This window comes from Melopsittacus undulatus, chromosome 8 (assembly GCF_012275295.1).
Source record: "Melopsittacus undulatus isolate bMelUnd1 chromosome 8, bMelUnd1.mat.Z, whole genome shotgun sequence".
Lineage (NCBI taxonomy): Eukaryota > Metazoa > Chordata > Aves > Psittaciformes > Psittaculidae > Melopsittacus > Melopsittacus undulatus.
Genome location: NC_047534.1, coordinates 36371447 through 36392293, shown reverse-complemented (window position 1 = coordinate 36392293; position 20847 = coordinate 36371447). Strand labels below are relative to the sequence as shown.

At 48.3% G+C, this 20847-nt stretch overlaps 1 protein-coding gene across 4 annotated transcripts in view; it reads left to right on the top strand.

The window, feature by feature from the left end:
• The window catches only part of NRP2 (neuropilin 2), an 89413-nt gene that overhangs the window by 19567 nt on the left and 48999 nt on the right, over positions 1-20847 (top strand). For all 4 annotated transcript variants that reach the window (XM_034065702.1, XM_034065701.1, XM_034065703.1 and 1 more), the window contains exons 3-7: positions 8941-9122; positions 13285-13515; positions 14071-14226; positions 16031-16200; positions 17245-17400. In XM_034065702.1, coding sequence (XP_033921593.1) covers positions 8941-9122; positions 13285-13515; positions 14071-14226; positions 16031-16200; positions 17245-17400 — 895 coding nt within the window. The remainder of the gene's footprint in view (positions 1-8940; positions 9123-13284; positions 13516-14070; positions 14227-16030; positions 16201-17244; positions 17401-20847) is intronic.

Genomic DNA, 20847 nt, shown 5'->3' with positions numbered 1-20847 from the left:
GAGCGTTGGTGTGAGGTTTCACTTACATTGTTATTTTGCAGTGAAAAGGGAAGGTGTAACGCCTGGTTCTCCCATGATGTACCTTTGGTAATGCTGATGTTTGGCTGATAATCATGAGGAGGAACAAGGTCTGGGATCTCCATCAGCAGAGGGGATTGACTTACCATTGATCTCTGTTCACTTCATCGTGTTCAAGTTTTTTGACCCATTTGATTTCTTCAGTTTTCTTTTGTGAAAACCCTCTGAGTTTTTCTGCAGTTCGGGAGCAAAACATCTTTCTGTGGCTTTAAATATGGCAGATGGGGATTTCTTCAGATGTCCAACAACTCAATTGAAGGAGACCTCAGGAGACCTCTCCCCTTCCCTGTCCCCCTTCCAGCCTGTTTTTTCATCTTCAATCTGGAGATGTAAGGGCTATAGTAATAGAGTGTCAGAGGAAGTAATTGATTCATCACACGCCGAGAGAGGAGTCTGTTGCCTTCAGTGTCAATGGAGCTGAACCACAGCCTGGAAGGGTGAGGGAGGCTTGTAAACACTCCATGGCTGAGCTGGCAGGACAAAGCAGACACACTGCCACGGCTGAGAGAGAGGGTGACACAAAGGGTTGCTTTAAAGAAAATATCCCTGAACAAAGCAATGGCAAGGCCCTTGTTTGTGGAAGAAACAGGGACACTCCCACCCCCTGTTCCTTAACATTCTAGAGCACATTAAGGAGAAAAGGTACCAACCAGCCTCATGCAGCTGCCCGCTCCATTGTCTCTGTTTCCCTCTTCCGTCTTGGCATGGCTGCCCCTCTGACCCGCTGTCCTGGGCAGGGCTGAGCTCACCTCAAGGGTACCAACCAGCCCCTGCAAGTGTCTGATTCTTCCCACACACCCAGGTAGATACTGCTGCCTCTGAGACCGGGGTGGGAGGCCACTGCTGCTGTGACCATGCAGCAAGGAGTGATGTGGCACAGCGCTTGCCCTCATCCACGCATTGATTGTGCTCACACCTTTGGTGAGGCTTGGTTCAGGTGGCTGTTGAGCTGCAAATGCCCATATTTTGGGGGGAGAAGGGCATAGGAGATGTATGCAAGGAGGGATCAGGCAGGTTTTGTGTGCTGTTTGTCCCAGGAGCCGCTCTTATTACAAGCTGGCATGGTTGGGTTGTTGTGGAAGTGCCCAAATAGCAGAGGCTGCGGGCCAGGCTTGGCTGCAAAGCTTTGCTTACTTGTGCATCAGCTAAGGCAGGAGCTGGGTTGTGAACAGGCTGTGTCTGAGAAACTGTGGGGTCAGAAAGCCGTCCTGTGGTGGGCTGGTCCTGAAGTGACATCCATCATTAACAAGGGATGTAGACAGCCAGGAGCACGGTGGGCTGGTCTGGGCTCTGTTCTTGCAACCTCATTTATACAATTGGTACTTAATGAGGTGTTTATTTTGATTTTGTGCTGAAAAAATGCAGTGCAAGTGAGTGATATGTGGGAAGCCAAGCTGCAAAGCTCCTATCTGATCTCAGTGATTACCAGCTCTTTTGTTCTTCACCACATGTTACGTCTAAGGCCATGAGTGATACAAGGTGCAACGGGATATTGCAACTCACTATGGCTCCATGGAGGGGTGTTCTCCATAGGTCTGGCACAGCAGAGCATATGAGCATTCCCTGTTCCTCTTCAGCACCTGCCAGCCAGTCCCTAGACCTTCAGCCAGCCTGGCCCAAACTGTTCTCCATCTATTGCTTGAGCTGTTGGGCACCGGATCCCATCAGGCAATAGGAGGCTGTTTCCCCCACTGCAAAGCAGCAAAGTGATCATTTGCCCCCTGCCTTCTGCCCACTCTACTGCCTTTTGGCAGTAAATTTCCTCTTGTGGTTGTTATCTTTTATTATATTTTTTTTTGCTTTCTGTTGGTGATCAAGTGCCTGTGAGTGGTGACAGTAAAATGACATAGAGACTGGAGTCCAATTTTTCCCACAGATGGATTGTAGCAGAAGGAAAAAAGTGCAAATGCATTTTCTCAAGTGTCCTGCATTTCGGGGTATGAAAGGGTTGTGAGTTGCTTCAGTTCCCATAGAGCAGCGACAGAAGGCAGAATGCCACAGAAAAGGGGCTTATTCTTAACATGCTTTATATATTTTATTCCTGGTTTTGCCATGACTTTTTCCCCTAAGGAGTAAGAAAGACATCTTGCAACAAAAGACCCCTGCAGCTAAAGATAGAAGGGAGAGGAATTTATAGAGATGGTTTTGGAGACAGGAATAAAATTAAACAGCCATGTGTACCTCCTGAACAACAGCCTGCAGAAAACCCCTAAAGTGCACATTAGCACATCTTGTTTTCTTATGTAATGAACGGTTTTCCAGACATGCCCCAGATGAGAACACTTCCCTACTCCAACGCGCCTTTCCACAGCGATCTGGCAACACAGCTTGAAGAAGGCAGCCCGAGGACGAATGGCAAAGCATGGGGGACCCTTTGCTCTCCCATCTCAGGGGGGGCAGCAGCATGAAGCATGCTAGGAGCTGAAATTCCCTCCTGAGTTAGAACTTGCTACAGGCGCAGTTGGCTACCCTTATTGCTGCCCCCCTCCAGTTATCTGTAACTGCTGAAAGACTCTTCCCTTCAGTGGTGCCTGTACGGGGGTGAAAACAACCCAAGGAGTATAAATAGAGGCTATTTGTAGTTCCCATTTTTTGTCTTCAAGGCATTTTTGAAGAACTTTTCCAATCTGTTAGGGTTATTTTCTCTCCTTCCCTGTCTCCCTTTTTTTCCTTTTTCTTCTTTTTATTTTTTTGGGGTTTTGTTCTTTTTTTTTTTTTTTTTTACTGTATGACTGGATTTTTCTCATTTCTCAGAAATTCTGGCCAGATTTTTGAGGAGATAAGTATATATTCCAAAACACAGTGGAATGATTACAAAACCTCACAATGCTGTGATTACACAAGATGTAATTGGAGGCAACCAATTCGAAACAAACTTCCGAGAAATCCTAAGGAGCTGTGCACCCCCACCCTCAGGCCTGGTTCTTCCCCTGCTGCCAGTGGATTTTGGTCATTTTAGTCACTGGTATCCAGTGAAATCCCTTCAGATTCAGAGCAATGATTGCCTGTTTCTCTCTGCTGTTGCCAGGGGCAGTTATTTCCATGAAGGCAGAACAAGGGCAAGCTCTGCTTACTCTGTGAGCATCTTTTGCCATCAGCATTGGTAAAAATGGCCCCACAAGCTATCAAGTGAGACCAGGTTCACCTCTCCAATATTCAGCCTCCCAAAGTCCAGGTCCAGTCAGCAGGAGTGATTTAAACTACATCTGTCATCAGTGCAGAAGAACAATTAATCCCATCCCAAGCTGGGTGTGAGGAATTTGCTTCCACTGAGGGCAGAGGATGTTTAGTTGGCTGAAGTTAGATATGACACAAGTTTTTTTAGGTCTGTAGACACAACTATATGAGGATCTGTGTCTATGAGGACAGATTCTCTTCTCACTCCAGGATAAATTAGGAGTGATTGCCCTTAAAATGATGAGTTACACATGTGTAAAACCAGTCAAGTCAAAGGAGAATCCAATTCATCTGCTGTATTTATAATTAATTACTCTGATTAAGGGCTGGCAGCTAAGATCAAACTTCATTGCTCTTGCTTCATCAGGCAACAGTGGTGCTTGCCTCTGCTATCATGGCTATTTAAAAAATCACCCAGAAGTCCCCAGTAGCTTCTGCAGCGGTTTAACCTCTGAAGGGTATGTCCTGCAGCGGCTCAGGTTTGTGTAAACATTACAGAAAACCTTTCTTGTCTTTCACGACATAACTACCCATGAAATAAGGATTTGGTTTGAAGGTGGCATATGAAAGAGCATGAAGATGGGTGGTGACACAGAAAAATTGACTAAGGCAGCTAGCATGGAATGGACATTAATTCTAGCCGCTCCTTGATTGCAAAACAAGCACAGAGCTGCTGGTTCACTGCTTCTTCACCATCTCTATCCTGCAGCTGCTATTTGATTTCTAAGAAACAGCCTTTTCTTGGAGGATGTTTAAAATAACCCCTCATGCTTTTTATAACAATCTCAGAGAAACAAACCACCTACCACTCTTTGAAGGGGAACAGTTGTATTTGCTAGCTGCTGTTGTGGCTAAGCAGGCTCCCATGCCATCTTCCAGCTATCTGCAGAATATTAACACCTGCTCAATTTCCCTCGAACTGCAGTTTCCCTTCCTGTTCAAGACACAGTAACACATGGTTCAAGCAGACCTGGGGTCTTGAAGACTCAGGTCAACACTGGGCATTCCCAAATTTAGGGTGTTTGGCACACAGTCAGTATCTATTTGTCTCACTGTCTGTCTAGGCCAGCCTCTTCCAGTATAATATAACCTGTCTAATCAAGGCTGGCTCCTGTTCTTGGCTGTGCTGCAAACTTCCCGCCTGACCTTAGGCCAGGCACTGCTCCTTTCTGCCCTCCTACCTCCCTCAGTCTCGTGAGCATCCCCATCATTACTGTTTGCCAGGTGCATCCATGAGCCCCATGGAAAATGCCTATGAATAATAGCTCCAAATTAAACACTGGGGAAGTTCAGGTTAGAGCCTTGTGACTCTCTCTGGCCCTCGCAAGCACTGGAAACTGGGCTTAGCTGAATGTGAGCCCTCACTCACTTCAAATTATAGCTGTAAGAAGAGACAGAGAAAGCTGCCAGCTAGGTCAGAGCGTGGTTTGGAGAGCCAGCCCTCCTTGGGCTTTGAAACGAGGCTTGCACAAGTTTATGTATTGGGAGGACTCACATTATGCCTGTGAACATATAAAAAATGTATCGTTTGTATTTCTCTCCATCCTAAGCTAACATCCGTGTAACAACATTGAAGCATATTACAGTGGAGAAGAAATCAGCATCTCTTAGGACCTGGGGCTGAGGGGCAATAGATTTGTTGATTATGGAGCAGTATGAGTCCAGAAATTGCTTTGTGCTGAGTTGTGTGCCTCAGAAGAGGAGCTGTAGGCTTTCTGATGCTGCTTCTCAGGTGGGTCATAGCATTTCTGGAGCTCACCAGTGCCTGAGTGGGTAACTGGGAGGTCTGTGCTGGTGGAACACAGCTCAACAGCCAGGGAGTAGATTAGCTATTTCACAACAGAAAAGGACTGAAAAGGTGGAGGTCTTCTCATAATTACAGCAGCTGAGTCTTATTTGCCTTTATTGTGCCATGCAGACTTGTTTGGAGAGCCAGCAGCAGAGTGAGTTAGGGAGAATAGAGAAAAAGACTGGGAAGCAGAGAGGATTGAGTGGAGGAAAAAGCAAGCAAGCAAGCATGAGTAATACAGGCATTAGAAGTGCTTTATAATTAGTTTATAAAAGCTCTCTTAGCATCAGCAAGCTCTTTCTACTAAAAATCCTTAATAAAAACGCAGCAATATTTGTAAGCATTGTGTATTTTCTGTTTAATTCTGTTAAACAGCTCCAAGAAGAGTGTCTGAGCAGTGCATTTCCCTCCTTTCTCAGCCTCCCCCCCGGCCCTGCCACACACACACATTGTCTAGGCAGTTAAAAGCACTTCAGCTTTGCCTCCCTGCCTTAAAACTCCCTGGTGGAAACCTCTATTTGAGGTGGTTTCAAACCAACTGGCTGGCTTTCCCACTCAAGCAGCAGCTGAAAATATCTTGCTGCTGGGGGCGCAGCCAACTGCGGTCACCTTCCCTGCAAGAGCTGGTTAATACATTGACTATCCTTGTGGGCTATGGATGCTGCACCCTGCCCTCACGTATTTATGGTTGGCTTATTGGAGCAATGCCTAGATGTGGAGAAGTGGCTATGAAATGTGCTTGGAGATGGAGGCTTGCCCAGTGGAGGTAGCGCCACAGAGGTCAGCTTACAAGGATGTTGGTGCTCCTTGACTGAAACAATGGATTTGGTTATATGAGTGAAATGCAAATTGCTGGGCACTGGTCGAGATGGTTTGGATGCTGTCACTGCATAAATGTGTCCCAACCAGCTGTGCCCTAGTCTGTAATTATCTGGAAATGAAATAGAGTAGAAAACATCCCCAGGGTTGGGTTTTCTTCCTTCCAATTTTTCTTCTTGTTTTTCACATGGGAAGAAAAAAGTCTGGAAACCAGGCTTAAGGTTAGGTCTGGAAGCAAAGAAGCAAAGGAGCAAAGGTCTGGCCAAACTAGATCTTAGGTAATGTGAGGAGAATGGGACTTACCAGTTTGTTCGTTTGCAGGCCAAAGCATGGATGTGACTATAGCACATGATGCCAAAAGAGTCTGTGGTGGGGATTAGCCAATGTTCTTGCTGAAGTTTGAAAGTTTCATGGTTTGGACCGGACGTCTTTGGTGTTTCATTTTGAAAGCCTAAAGCTTAATTGCTTTGTTGGAGAGGAAATAAGTGCTCCTGCTCATATCTCCTGAGTGTAATGCTCTCCCAATTCACGCTGTTTGTATGATCTGAAGAAAGGGACTTTTGCCTCATGAGCAGCAGAGGGCTTGGGCCAAGCTTTTTTAACTAGGGAAGAAAACACTTACGCATTTTTATTCATTCTGCATTTGCCAAGAAAGATTCCCTGAACTTCTCCTAGGGGCTTTTTTTAGTTGTTTGTAACGTTTGATTTATTAAGGATTAGCTTCAGTAGGAGAAAGCTCAGTTAGATGCTTGGATGAAGCCAAACAGGGTTTAATTCAGAGGCAAATATTTCCTGATGATTTACTTACTAGATTCATTCTTTTAATTTTCCATTTGCAGATTGCCCATGAGCAGATTGTAATAGTCCCAAATTGTATGTATTATTGGAAGTTATTCACCCATTCAATAAGCAAATATTTCTTGGTCCAGAATTTGCTTCTGAAATTGCCAGGTCTCCTACAGCACTGGGTGGTTTGAGGAGCCATGTGGACAGCACTAGGATATTTGGTGTGTTGGCTACCGCAGAAGCTGTGATCATTACAGTCAAGTAGTTGAAATCATGTACTGTGTTGGCGAGTTATAACCCCATGAGGGCACAAACAGATGTGATTCTCTGGGATGCAGCTAAACTCTCCCTGTGCCATGCAAATAGCAGCTTTTACAGTCTACTCCATTAACTGTGTTTTGCCAACATTCATGTTTCACCAAATTAATTTTTTGCCATATATTCACAATCTCATTAGTAGCCAGTAGTCCTGCAGCACAGATGTGTACTTTGGATGTGGAAGGGCTGCAAGCAAGCTGAGAGCAACTGGTTATTTAAAGAACAAAATGTCCCTGCTGTTTGCTCAGCACTACTTTAAACAGAGAGAAAAACAGGGAGGAAAAAGTTCTACTCATAAGAAGCACTAACACTGCCTTCTGTGTTCTTTTTCCCTGGGGAAATGGTGAGATCAAGCCACACATGAGGGACATTAGTGGGGTCATGCAGGGTGCTGCTGGGTGGTGTCAGGGTAATAAGGGGTCACAAGGTGAGGAGAGAGCATAGAGAACAGATCTTCATTTACATTGCTGTGTGCCCACCCTTCAATTAAGCAAGTGCTCTTCCTGTGTGAGTGCCTCTTCTTAAGACCGTTTGGATTTCACCTTAGCCAAGCCAATTGAGTGTAATGAAGTTAAAGGCTGGGTGATTGCAGCTAGCTGAGTGCTTGGTCTGGCATAGACAGGATTTTATCTGCAGGCATTTTTCTGCTGGCTCTCAGCCTCATTTAGTCCCAGAAAGGAGTGAAATGAAAGCTGTCCAGGCCATCTTCCTTTGTGGAGGAGCACACTGAGTCCCTCTAAGTTTGTTTTGAGGCTGTTGCCTGCCCATGTGTGCTTCGCAGAACAGGAATGAGTCACATGAGGATTATTCTGTATCCAGCAAGCTGCTTCTCCTTTCAGCCCTCCATTCCCTAACAGGAGATCTTGTGACAAAGAAGAAAGGCAGATTCCTGGCAGCCTGGAAGTACTTTCTCCCTCCCTGGCCCCACAAGAGAGCTGTAGCATGTTGTTCAAACAGGTTGATACAAAGCGAATAAACAGTTGAAGAGAGATGGGCAGTTTCTGTAAATAGCAGTGTGCTGGCCAGAGAGAGGAGGAGAGGGGCGGCTCAGTTAGAAAGCAGGCAAAGAACAAGATGTTCACGTAAAAGCTGTTTGTTCGCAGCACACAGAGCCTGGTACTACCTTGCCATCATTCATGGCCTAGAAAATAGGAGGGAATCTGTGGGAGTTTCACCTTTTAGCCAGACTTTGCAACAAGCTTTTATCTCTGCACCAGGAGGCAAAGCATTCCTCCCCCAGACTATTCATATACTGAGGCACCATGCAGTGGGCAACGGTAACATTTCCAGGTAGGGTTTAGCGAAGGCAGGTTGTGGTTACAGGGTGCACAAGGATAGTGAATGTGGTTACCCAGCTCTTGCACAACACTTCTCATCCACAGAGAATCTTTATTAGCACTTAACAGGTTCAGTATTACTGTGCAAGTGCTAAGTAAGGGCACTGGCCATGCTTGGTAAAGGACCAGTGTGGCATCAGGCAGTGCACAAAGTAGCTACCTGCTGGCATGGATTGAACATTGACTATTCATTTAATGCTTCATGTGTGCTTGGCCAAATCCTGCCTGGACAGTGGAATACACTGAGCTGTGCTAAGTAGCACAATGACACTTCAGGAGAGAGGTAAGGGAAGGAGAGCAGCCCAAGCAGAGTCGTATCTGTGCTTCTCCTATGCTGAGGGAGTCTTGTGGAAAGGGAGGTAAATTGTGTCCTAAATTTTGCATGTTGGCTCTGACATTAATGTGGATATGGGTACTATAAATTCATGATGTGAGGACTTAACTGTAGCCAGACAGACAAAAGGGGGGAAAACTTTGGCAGAGGGAGGTGTAGTGTGAATGACAGAGTCCCAGGTAGCTGTCTGGAAGATGGTCTGTGACATATACAGATGCAAAGAAGTGGGTTTTGTTTGTTCCTGTCATCGCGAAGGGTCTCCCTGACAGATGGTTTCACTGCCATTTCACCTGCCTCCACAGGTACGACTACATCGAGATCCGAGACGGGGACAGTGAAGCAGCAGACCTGCTGGGCAAGCACTGTGGGAACATAGCACCTCCTACCATTATCTCTTCTGGTCCTTCTCTCTATATCAAGTTCACCTCTGACTACGCACGGCAAGGTGCTGGCTTCTCCCTGCGCTATGAGATCTACAAGACAGGTGAGCATCTGAGTCAGTGCCTGCCTCTCAGGCACCGTTTGCATGATGATCTTCACAAGGAGATGTCTTTGGCCACCTTTTCAGTACGATTTTTAGCATGTTCTCCAGAGATAAAGGGTTGGTTTTGTTTGTTTGTTTGTTAGACAAGTCTGTTGCATCGCATTTCTAAGAAGGTGAAGATGTTAGTGGCGCATGATCGTGCATTTTTGGATCACAGTGTGGCATCAAAAGCAAGGTTCCTCCTTAAATGATTTCTTGTATTCAAGGACTTGAAGCATAAATCTTTTCTCCCTGGCATGTGTGGAGCTTGTTAGGTCTAAGAGGGGATTGTCCCTCTATTAGGAGGGCATGGAGCTCCCCCTCCTGTGGAGCTGCGATTCAGGGCTCATCAATGACGCTGTGTTTTCTCTTCCTGGAAGCAGGGCTTGTGACTGGGGAGCTCTGGTTTTTAAGGGACTGCTGTCAGCAGTGCTGTCACGGGCAGAGGCAGTGCCTTTCCAGGCAGATATAAGAGGAACTATTCATAATGCTGTTTAATGCTGGACTATTCTTGAGAAAAGGAAAAGCTGTTCAAAGGCCTTTTAATAGTGTTTCTGTCTAAATATTTGCCAGAATTGTGTGTCTGTGAAGAAGACGGCTTGAGAAAATAAAACTCTGTGTGAGCGGGTGAGAGAGGTGTGCCTGCATGCCGAGGCAGCAAGAGTGTGTTTTGCATGAGGATGTGGGTGCCTGCCCTGTGCCTACATCCGTTTGGTGGTGCGTTGGAAGCAAACACACACAGCTTTCACTGCATTGCATCCAGCACAAAAAACACCATGCCTGGTGAAGAGCCAGGAGGGAGCACAACAAGGTTGCTTCCCCAGCCTCTTCCCCAGATGTGAATGTGGAGACACCTGCAAGAGGATGGGAATGGGACTCCCCAAATTTGTTGTGAAATGGTGAGGTGCCTGGAGGTTCAGGTGGGTGAGGAAAGTGATTGCCTGGTCTGTATAATTGGCCATTGAGCTGTTGTGGTGCTGCCAGCTCACCACTACTGTTTGTGAATGGTTAGGATACAGATTAGTCCTGAAAGAGTTTAGTGGCTCATCTGAATATTTAGGTTTGCTGAGGCCAGTTTCCAGAATGGAGGATGGCAAAGAATGCCTATGTTTAGGTGGGAAGACTGCTGACCCACCTCCCTTGACTCTCACTGCCTGTACACACAACCCTCTGAGCCCAGCAGACTGCACTGGGCTGTGCCTGTCCTCGCATCAGGTCCATGCCCTGAGTCAGGACACAGGGGAATGCAGAATGATCCAGCTGCTGAGGTGGCCAGGCCTGGCTGAGTGTGGCTGTGGGAAGGGATGGCAGGCGGGAATCCCCTCTGCCAGAGTGGGAGCCAGCAAGGAGCCAAATTCATAGGAAAGAGGAGATTTTATTGCTGCTGTTAGAGAGAGAGGAAGAAAGGGCTGATGTGGGAGAAAGCAGATGTTGGATGAGAGGTGGAGCTGAATTTGTGCCCTTGAGTATAGGTCCCTGCAGAGCTGCCGTCAGGTCTGAAGTGGTTTTGGGGCTCCATTTGCCACCATCACCCCACCCCCCCCCCCCCAGGCAGAAACCCTCTCTAGAAATAGCCACACTTTCTTCCAGCCACAGCTCACACGATCCCACATGGCAAGGCAGGTTTTGGCACAGAGATGGGGATGATCCTGGAGCACCCCCAGCACACCTCATCTGCCCAGCCCCTGCTGCCTCCTGGGGTGCCCAGGGAGGGCAGTGAGCCATTGCGGTACAAGCAAACCCTGCCTTTGTTTGCAGGCAGGCAGGCATGGGCAAAGTTTCTGTTTGAACTGTCAGGGAAGCCAGCAAAAGTGTCACCACCTTTAAAGGTCATTGGGTTGCCATTGTCCACATGGGTAAAGGCGTCGTGGCTGCAGTTTCTTCCTTTCTTAAAGATGATCTAAAAAACACAATTCTTTTCAACTAAGCGTTTGTTTCCACGCCTTGTGGTAAATTTCCCTTATCGTGGTGTGAGAGAGGAGCGATCTGCATACAAGCAACTGCATACCAGTGTCTGAATCCCCCGATGGGTATCAGTCAGTGGTCTGTGGGCTGAGAAAAGAGCTGCCTGCCCTGGCTGGTCCAGCCCCCCACTGCTCACTTTGTGACTCAGTTTGGCAGGGCTGGTCTGAGATCTCCATCCCTGGCCATCAAAGTCTCCTCTCAGGCTGGTCCATGCTGCCGAAGCCAGCATGACTCCATTGATTATCTGCAGCTTCTGCATAAAAAGCTGATCATTGTGTTTGCTGCTATCAGCCAAACTGTAGACAAAGATGCCAAATGTGGAAGAGCCCCACATGAGGAAACTGTCATTGTCTAATGCAGTGACATAGTTATGTCTCTCTCTTGTCTCTAGGGGACAGTTCCTGACTCCAGAGACAGGAGAGAGGCTGACTCTGCATTTAGTCTTTGTTTTTTTTCCCTAGCTTGGAGCTGGTGTTACTTTCCCTGTTTCTCTATTTGCCTTTCAAGCTGTTTGGAGCGAAGTACACCCTTATCCCTGTTCGCAGCATTATGATGTGATTTGTGTTTGGCCTTATTTTTTCCTCTGCGTTTTACCCCACAGGGTCACACCAGAAAAGCTGGCTGCTTCGTTAGGTAGTCAATTAAGAGCCTCTCCTGAGTAGCTCTCCAGCTAGGCACTGCATAATGCAGCACTGGGATCCTGCTATTACTGTGGGCTGCTGGCCTGACTCCTGTAGGTTAATGCTGAATTGAATAACAAGTCTGCCATTAGTCCCAGGAAGGTTCGTGCTGCCTGGAAGAGCTGGAGTAGAAGGGTTTGTAGAGGAGAAGGAGGGTGTCCCAGTAAAACTGAAGCAGCAACCTTTGCCAATGCTTACACCGGATTGCCGCAGTGGCCAGCAGCCTCTCTAACATCCCCTATGCCTCTGATAGCTCCAGGCTGCAGATTTCTGTTGCCTATTGTCCTGTCTCCACAGCGAAGGGTTTCAAAGTCACCGTGGTATGACTATGACACAAATTCCCCTTTCCCCAGCCACCCTGAGGCACCTTGGCTGTGTGAGAGGGGACACTGAGCTGGCCCTGCCGCAGCCGAGGCCAGTGCTGAGGTCAGCAATAAATAAGAGGCAGCATTGTCTGCCCTCCTTGCCGTGCAGAGGTCTTCCTTAAGGATAGAAATAACTCGCATTTCTGGTGCAGGCAGCTCAGCCTGTGAGAAAGAGGGCTCTGTTCCTCCTCTTGGCAGAGACCCCTGCCATGGCCCCTACTCTTGCCATGGCCACGCTGTGAGGACGTAAGCTAGAGCTGGCCATTGTTCCTTGCGTGGGTCTCAGGGGGCTGCAGGGTAACTGTGTGCTTCCCGGGGGTTCCAGCTAACATTGGCACCCTCTCCTGGGCCCCTTCACTGTGTAAATATTTGTGTTCCTGGTATTCCTGAGAGGAAACTGAGGCACAGATATCAGTGCCAGAGGAGTGCAGTAGACCAGCCTCTGGGGACAGCTGTTCCCAAAAGGTGACATCCTCATTACTCCTCTCTGCCCCTTCCCAGGCAGCCTCCTCCCCAAACAGGGGCTCCTCCAACCGACCTGGAGCTGATGGCCAGGGGGTGGCAGCTGCAGCAGTGAGGACCACATACCCCTGCATGCTGGCTGGCCGCTCCATGGGTTCTGGGGCAGTGGACACAGGTCTTCTACAAGATCCATGTTTAGGGGATAGGACCAGCAGGGGAAGCCCAGCCCAGCTTGGTATGGCTTCCCTTCCCTATGAGAGTCATCACCACCAGTGTGGGGAACACGGCAGGGTGCTGGCCTGCCAAATCACTGCTGTGGCTTTGGGTGGGATCACTCTCCTAGTCATGTTTTTGGAGTAACTAATGGTATCAGCAGTCATGTACAGGTCACACTTGCAGAGCTGTCTTAGGGGTTTAGAACCATGCAGTCCACTCCAGTGAATGCATGGACCTTTTCTCTCCACCTGTGGAAAGCTTTGAAAATCCCTCTCTTGGTCCTTGCAGGAATTCACACAGCTCTTGGGTTACAGAACATTTCCAGAAGTGAATACATAACCTCTGTGAGCTCAAAATGGGGTTTCCCACAGTGTCAAGCTGTTGGCATTAAGCTGCATTGTTGCTAAGGCTGTGGGTTCTTTTCTGCCACTACAGGCTCTGAGGACTGCTCCAGAAACTTCACCTCCTCCAACGGCACTATCGAGTCTCCAGGTTTCCCTGACAAGTATCCACACAACCTGGACTGCGTTTTCACCATCATAGCCAAGCCAAAGACAGAAATCCTCCTCCACTTTCTGCTCTTTGACCTTGAGCATGACCCATTGCAGGCAGGAGAAGGAGACTGCAAGTATGACTGGCTGGACATCTGGGATGGCATCCCTCAGGGTAAGCCATGGGCTACTGTGTTGCTGTCCTCTATCTCTCTTGGTGTTTCACAAAGCTCCAAAGCTGTGCAGTCTGTGTCTGCACACCAGAGGTGCCTAACCTCAGACATAGCTGCAGCATGCAGCCTGCTATCAGGGTGCTCCATGGCCAGCTGTGGGGATGGTGTGCTTGCAGAAGGCTGCATACATTAAACCCCAGACTGCTGCTCTGTTGTAACCACTGACCTGAAAAGCCTCATGGGCCCTCCAAGATACAACCGGCCATTCCTCGGGAAAGGGTTCATGCAGTGCTGGGAGGACCTCCCTCCCCTGCTCCAACACTGAGAAACAGAGCAGTTTGGAGCATTTCCCAGCAATTGCAGAGCAACGCCTGCTGCAGTGGATATTTCTGCACAACGTACTGCATGGCACCAGGCCAGCGGATGTAAAAAATAGCCCATCCCCAAAGCCTTTCTTTTGTCACACCAGTCCTGCTGAGGCATCCCTGCTGAGTGATGCCAATCTGCCTGTGACCCAGCAGGCCAGTGGAAAACCTTTACTGCTCTTTCTTTTACAGTTGGCCCCTTGATAGGCAGGTACTGCGGCACTAAGATGCCATCGGACATCCGCTCCACCACCGGCGTCCTCTCGCTCACCTTCCATACAGATCTGGCAGTGGCTAAGGATGGTTTCTCTGCTCAGTACTACTTGATCCAGCAGGAAGTCCCAGAAAGTAAGTTGGAATTGTGTGTGTATGACTTAGCCAGTCATGTCACCTGTTTTTCCCAAGTCTTTCTTTCACTTGGCACAGGCAGGAGTGTATCGAGGGACTATTTACCCCCAGCAATGCAGACAGAAGTTATACTGTGTGGGTTCTCTGTTTCTCACAGAAGTGAGATTTCAGTAAGAATCACACTTTCTGACCTTTCTTTGACTTCTTACTTGCTCAGGAAGTCTTCTCAATACCTTTTGGGATAGAATCCTTCATGTCTGTGTTCATCCCAAGGGATTTAGGGGAAGACTTCAGCCCAGTGGGTGCAACAGATTCATTAAAGCATGGGGGAAAATACTCTCTCCTGCTCTCTGGTTTTCCAAAATTTCACAGCCCCAAACTACAAATTTGAATTTCTTGACTGTTTAATTAAAAAATGCCTGAAGCTCTAAGAATTTCAACCCCAAATTTGTTTTAGATCCTTTATTTAGGGAGATAAATTGATGTGGAGCTAGGAAGTTGTGTGTTTTGAGAATGAAGAGCATTTTAATTCTTCACGATAAAGCTTGAAGGCAAGGGAAGATGCAGTTTGTTTTCCCATAATAATTTTACGTCAGAGCTACAGTTCTCAACCTCTGTTCGCAGTGAACCTGTGATAAACAGAAGCCTTCAGAACACTCCTCAGTCCCAGAGAAAGAGAGGGAGTCCCTGACTTGATACTGAAAGCCCAATGATGGACAGCAGGGTAGAGCAGGGGTTGCGCAGCACTAGGGCAGCTGGGTTACATGCTCTTGCTCTGTGATTGAGTTAGGGGTGTTCTGCTGAGGCTGTGAATGTTACAGACAAGCATGAGCTCTTCACTATTACCTATCTTCACACTCAGTTGATCTGTTCTTTAGCCCTCTTTCTATTTTGTTCTTCAAAATGATTGGGAAATAAAATGTTAATGACACACAAAGCTTGAGAAATCAAGCACAGAGCTGTAAAAGGGCTAGGCCTGTTTTGATTTATGCTGATGTAAATTGAAACTTTAATAATATCACTGAGATCTTGACATGGCCCATCATTTCCACCCGGGTCTGACTTGGCCACATTGAAAACACTGACAATTTCGTAAAGCCCTATTGGTTTACAGCAGTGGCTCCTATCAGTGTTTTCTTTGCTGTTGTTTTTACAGGAGCAGCTGCCATAAAATATGAGATATACGGTGAGATTGAGCTAATTGTGACTTTTAAAGCCTTAGAAGTGAGGAAACTCAAATCAAAGCTTATCGGGGTCTTTCATATTCTTGGTTGGTTAATTCCTATGGGTCTGATACCACATATAGTGCATACACATATACACACAGATGCATCCACACTCACACACATGCAAAACCTTTAGACCTGCCCATTCCAGGCCAGCAGCACAGCAGTAAACATCCTCTTGCTGTGCCTACCCATACTCCCCTTGGCAGTGCTTAGATTTCACCTCCAGCCTTGTGCTTTGTGGCAAGGGGACTTGGGACATCTTGGTGGAGATGAAGGGAATGAAGGGAGAGGATTGTGTCGAAACTGTGCAAAGGTGAAGGAGATAGAGACAGGGAGAAAGATCTGGACTGTATTAGTTTTCAAAGAGCCATGCAAACATAAAGCTGCCCCATCTTTTACTTTTCAGTGCCATGTGTGAGCACACAGCCTCCAGGATGGTGCAGATCTGTTGATCTTCCCAGGCAGGCAACTTTGTTCAGGGTTAGCTGGGGAGGATACTTCAGGACTGCCTACCACTTGGGAGTGAAGTACTGAGACTATAAGCTGATCTGTGTGTCTGCCTGTGTCCCCTCCAGACTTCCAGTGCAATGTGCCGCTGGGGATGGAGTCTGGCAGGATCTCCAACATGCAGATCAGTGCCTCCTCCACTTACTCAGATGGGCGATGGACCCCTCAACAGAGCCGGCTCAACAGTGATGACAACGGCTGGACCCCTAATGTAGACAGCAACAAAGAGTACCTCCAGGTATACACACATTCCAGCTCCCTTGTCTCTTCCCCCACCAAATGGAGTGTCACGCTGTTAAACTGACCCTTGACCATAGAGCATGTTGCATTTTTTATTGCCTGTGTGGCTCACAGGGAGCTATCAGCAGGGGAGCTGCAGTGCCTCTGTGAAATGTGACAGTCTGGCTCTCCCGTTAGCCTGCCTGCACAAGGACTGACTTGACCTGCTGTCCCTCTCCCGATCCCTCTTTCCTGCCCAAAACCTTGATGGACTTTCCAGCATACTGACAGACCGAGGGTCCTCTGCCACTTACAAGGGCCACTGACTCCGCCACTGGCCTGAGGACCAAAGTGTCCAGGCGGCACGTGGGAAAACAACTGGAGTAGTATTTATCTTATCAGTGATGCAGGAAGCATGAGTGGGCTAAAGTCATGTGGGGCTGACAGAGCAAAGGCTTTCCTCCCTGGGAGCTGGTTAGAGCCAGCGACTGTCCACACAGGGCTTCTGGCTGTGTCACATTGCCATGAGACCCTGCTTGCTAAAGGGCACTGGGAATGGGAAGTGGTGAATTTCATTGCCTGTAGCAGACATCTCATGCCTCATTCATGGCAGTGCTACCAAGCCAGCTCTGCTGACATTTCTCAACTTGTAAAAAACCCCCATCGAAACCAAAACCAAAGCAAAGACAAAAAAATCAAGGGAACCAAGAACTGCAGCACTTGCTTATTAGACATCATGCTTTTATTTTACATGGAAAATATCAGCCTCTGTTCTGCTTTAATGGACATGAGCTTCTGTGCAGGTCCTGTTGCTTGGTCTGTGGCAGGAAGAAGGCTTTGTGATGGTCCTGTGTGGACAGACATCAGGATCCTTTGTCACTCTTGTCCCACAGTCCTATTTGCAAGCATCCTGCTGAAGTCAGCCGGGGGGTTGTGCCCATTGTGTGTGCCCATCTGTGTGCCTGCAGACAGAGTTAAGCTGAATTCAAGCCTTTTTCAGGGATGGAGGGAGGAACTAATTCAGGTGGTCGCCACTCTCTCTTGTCCTTTTAACCCTGGAAAGGTGGACCTCCACTTCCTGACTGTGCTCACAGCCATTGCCACACAGGGTGCCATCTCTAGAGAAACCCAGAATGGTTACTATGTCCGTACCTACAAGCTGGAGGTCAGCACCAATGGCGAGGACTGGATGATGTACCGACATGGGAAAAACCACAAGGTAAATTCCTTCTTGTCTCTTTTACATGCGCCTTGGTGAGTCTTGCAGCTGAGAGAAGAGGGATTTTACAGGCCCAGAGGGTTTAATCTGTGAGGGACCTTTTTTCTGATGAGTGCTAAAGGACTGATGATGCTCTGAGCAGAAATAGGCCTTTCCTCTCCGCACAGTGATGAGGAAACACTATTCCTTGGAAAACCTGGCTGCTGTTGCATCTTTCGTGGTGGCGAGAGTATGTTCTTTGACTGCAAATGAAGGAGAAAATGTTTTCATAGCCTGTGTTTTGCCGTACAAGATTCATTGAGTTTTATGGCTGTAGCCCTTCTGCATGCTGGGTTAACAATCACAAAACCACATGAAACTGTAGTTCAGGAGTTATTGAGGCCTGGAAATGAAAGGGCACAAATCCTATGAGGCGATCACACCATCCCAGAGAGCAAAATGAACAATAAATAATGAGGAGCAATTCAGGCTGCCAGAGCTGTGGGATCTGAGCTAGCAGGCGGGAGCAGCAAGGGTGCCTTGAGCCCTGGGAGCTGCTGCACACTCTCACTGTGTTTCTGGGAGGCACACATTGATGGGAGCAATGGGGAGGGAGGGTAAATACAGGTGTTCAGATGTTCTAAGGCTTGCAGGTGCTGCTGTGTGGCCAGGCAAGGCAAACTCGAGGTGGTCTGCATGGGAGCTTTGGTATATGGGGAATGGGGTTAAAGCAAGCCGTGGTGCAAGACTGGTCCTGCTCTGTCACTTGCCCCGGTCGTGTGGTTGTCCACTGGTTAAGGACACCTTGGGAAAGCCCTTCGCTCTGTACCTGCACTGCTGCTGCAGCTCAAGTCCTCCCCATTGATGTGCCACAATCTGCCTGTGTGAGCTCAGTGGCTGGGGTCCCACACACTTTCCCCCACACGCATGTCCAGGCAATTTCTGATAGCTCAGCACTTTTGTTAAATTAGCTGTCCCCTCTATTTGCTGGCGCAGGCACTGCTGGCATGAAATGCAGTAGCCTGCCTTGTCCAGGATTCATCCAGACATTTCCTTCCCTTCCGGGCTGTGTGATTTCCTCTTCCCCTCAAGTGTGTCTCACAGTTCAAATTCACTCTGTTTCCCAGAATGAGTCCTCTGTGCGCAGAGGCCCTGAGCAGGGTCTCATACCTCCAACACTTGGAGCATCTGAGCTCCTTGCGTGCCAGTGAGGTGGTGTTAGTCCTATTTTGGAGGTAGGGAAAGAGAGGCACAGGGCAATCTAGCATCTCATAGGAGAGTCAGCAGCGGGGCTCTCCCAAACCTCAGGCAGGCTGGCTCCAGTGCTGCAGCTCATGGCAGAGCTCACATATAATCTAATGGGGTGGCTGTGCGCTGATGGGGAGGCTCTGTGCTATTCGAGGGCCCACTGGCCACAGCAGACCCTTCATGACATCACTCCAGCAAGAGCCTAAAGCCCGGCTGATACCAACCCAAAGCAGTCCCTTAGCCATGCTAATTGCCTCCGTTTCAGGATTTGTCCTATCAGCTTTGTTCTGCTCTGTTTTCTCTCTTCATAAAAAGGAGGAAAAAGCAAATCTATCATTTTTTACTCCTTTATTCCAGTCTCGCTTTCTTCCCATGGTCTGGCCTTAATTTAGCAGACACTTCCCAAGCCTGGAGGATAAGTAATTGCTTTTTGGTGGCTTGCCTACCCCTTGCATCCGGGTGACTGCTTTTCCTCCCCTCTGAACGACTGGCCACCAGCCCACTGAGCCATAGTGGGGCCAGAACAAAGCCCCTTGCTCACAGGCCTGGTGCCAGGGGGCTCTGGCCCCACATTCCCCACCCAAGTTAATCCCTGCCATTCCTGCATTAGGAAAGCTCCCAGATGTCTGTGCTCAAGGTGCAGATTCCTCCCTGCGTCAGTGAGGCACTCCGCACGGTTCAGGCTGCAACGGTGGAGTGAACCATGCCAAATAGATTTGTCAAGTCTGCCACAGCTTGATTTGGTGCCATGAGGAGTAGGGAGGGAGGGAAGGGGGTGGACAGACAGGGACTCTCTATTCCTCTATATACGTGCAGATATATATGTGTATATATATATATACACACACATACATATATATACACACACATGCATATATATATATATGCACATGCACACATAGGCATATGGGGTGTATCAAACACTGCTCTGAATTTCTGCTGGCTGTGTAGGCCAAAAGCAAAGCTCTGCCATGTTATAGGTAGGTCAGCTAACATTTACATCTTCATCAGGGAACTAAAGAGAGAGAAAATCAGTGAGTGCAGGAGTGGTGGGAGAGGATGATGCTCTGCAGAGGATGGGGAGCTCTGACCTCCTCTCTTTCACCCCCTTGCTTCCCCTCCTTCCAGTGTTTCTGAAGGGAGTGGAGCCAAGCTTTTTCCCTGTGGAACATGATCGCTCACCTTTGAGGCCCCAGCTGCTGGCACTCATAGCACAGGGAGCTTGAAAGGCAGGATGAAGCAGAGGAAAAGAAGATTAATACATGCCTGCAGCAAGCAGGGCTGGCTGGGCTGTTAGCATGCCAAGCACTGCTGCATTTCTGGGGTGGGTGGCAGTGGGAAGGCAGGAGCCCCACACTCACACCTTCCCCTTCCTGACCCATCCCTGACAGGCTTTCCCCCTGCCTGGCAGTCCACTCCCCACAAAGGCCAGCCCAGCACACCCTGGACATCCCCCTGTTGAGGGGGTGATGCTCTGTCCTTGCCTGGAGCATGAGACCAGGGGGAGAGGCTAACTCAGTGACCTGACCAGAGGTGCAGAGCTGTCTGCCTGTGTGTCCCTGAGAGAGGAGACGGGGAGGAGAGCAGCCACCACGTATTGCTCCATACTCATCCCTTACAACCCAATAGCACAGGGCCAAACAACTCCTGCCCCAGAAAGGCTGGTCTGGCTCTTGCCCTTCCTGCTGCATCCCCCACTGCCGTCCGGGATTGATGGCCCCAGAGGTTATCTTCTGGGTGCAGACACTGGTGTGTGTGTGCCGAGATCTTATCTAGTGATTTGCAAATGTCTTTAAAAAACAACCACTCATTCCTGAACCCAAGGAAGGAAAAGAGCACCTGGCAGGATCTGACTTTTTAGTTTTGGCCATTTTCTTCACCTGACAGGATCTGACCTTTTGTTTTTGGCTATTTTCTTCAGACAGATTCAACTATGAGGATTTTATTGGAAAACAAAGTGCTCATCCATTCTGATCCACTTCCTTCTTTGTAGGGTCTTGAGTTCCAGCTCCTTTGTTATTTGAGCCACCCCATCTTAGTAACTGTGGAGATCCATCTCCTGGGATCATCTAGTGTGGTGAGGGACTGGACGTGTTTCAGGATTTGTGTTGGGCTGAGACTGTGATGGGTGGTCTCGCTGCCTCCATTGCTCTGTGTGCAAAATGAGAGGATGCAACGGAAACATTTGCTTTGAGAACCTGTAGAAGTCAGTTAGTGAGA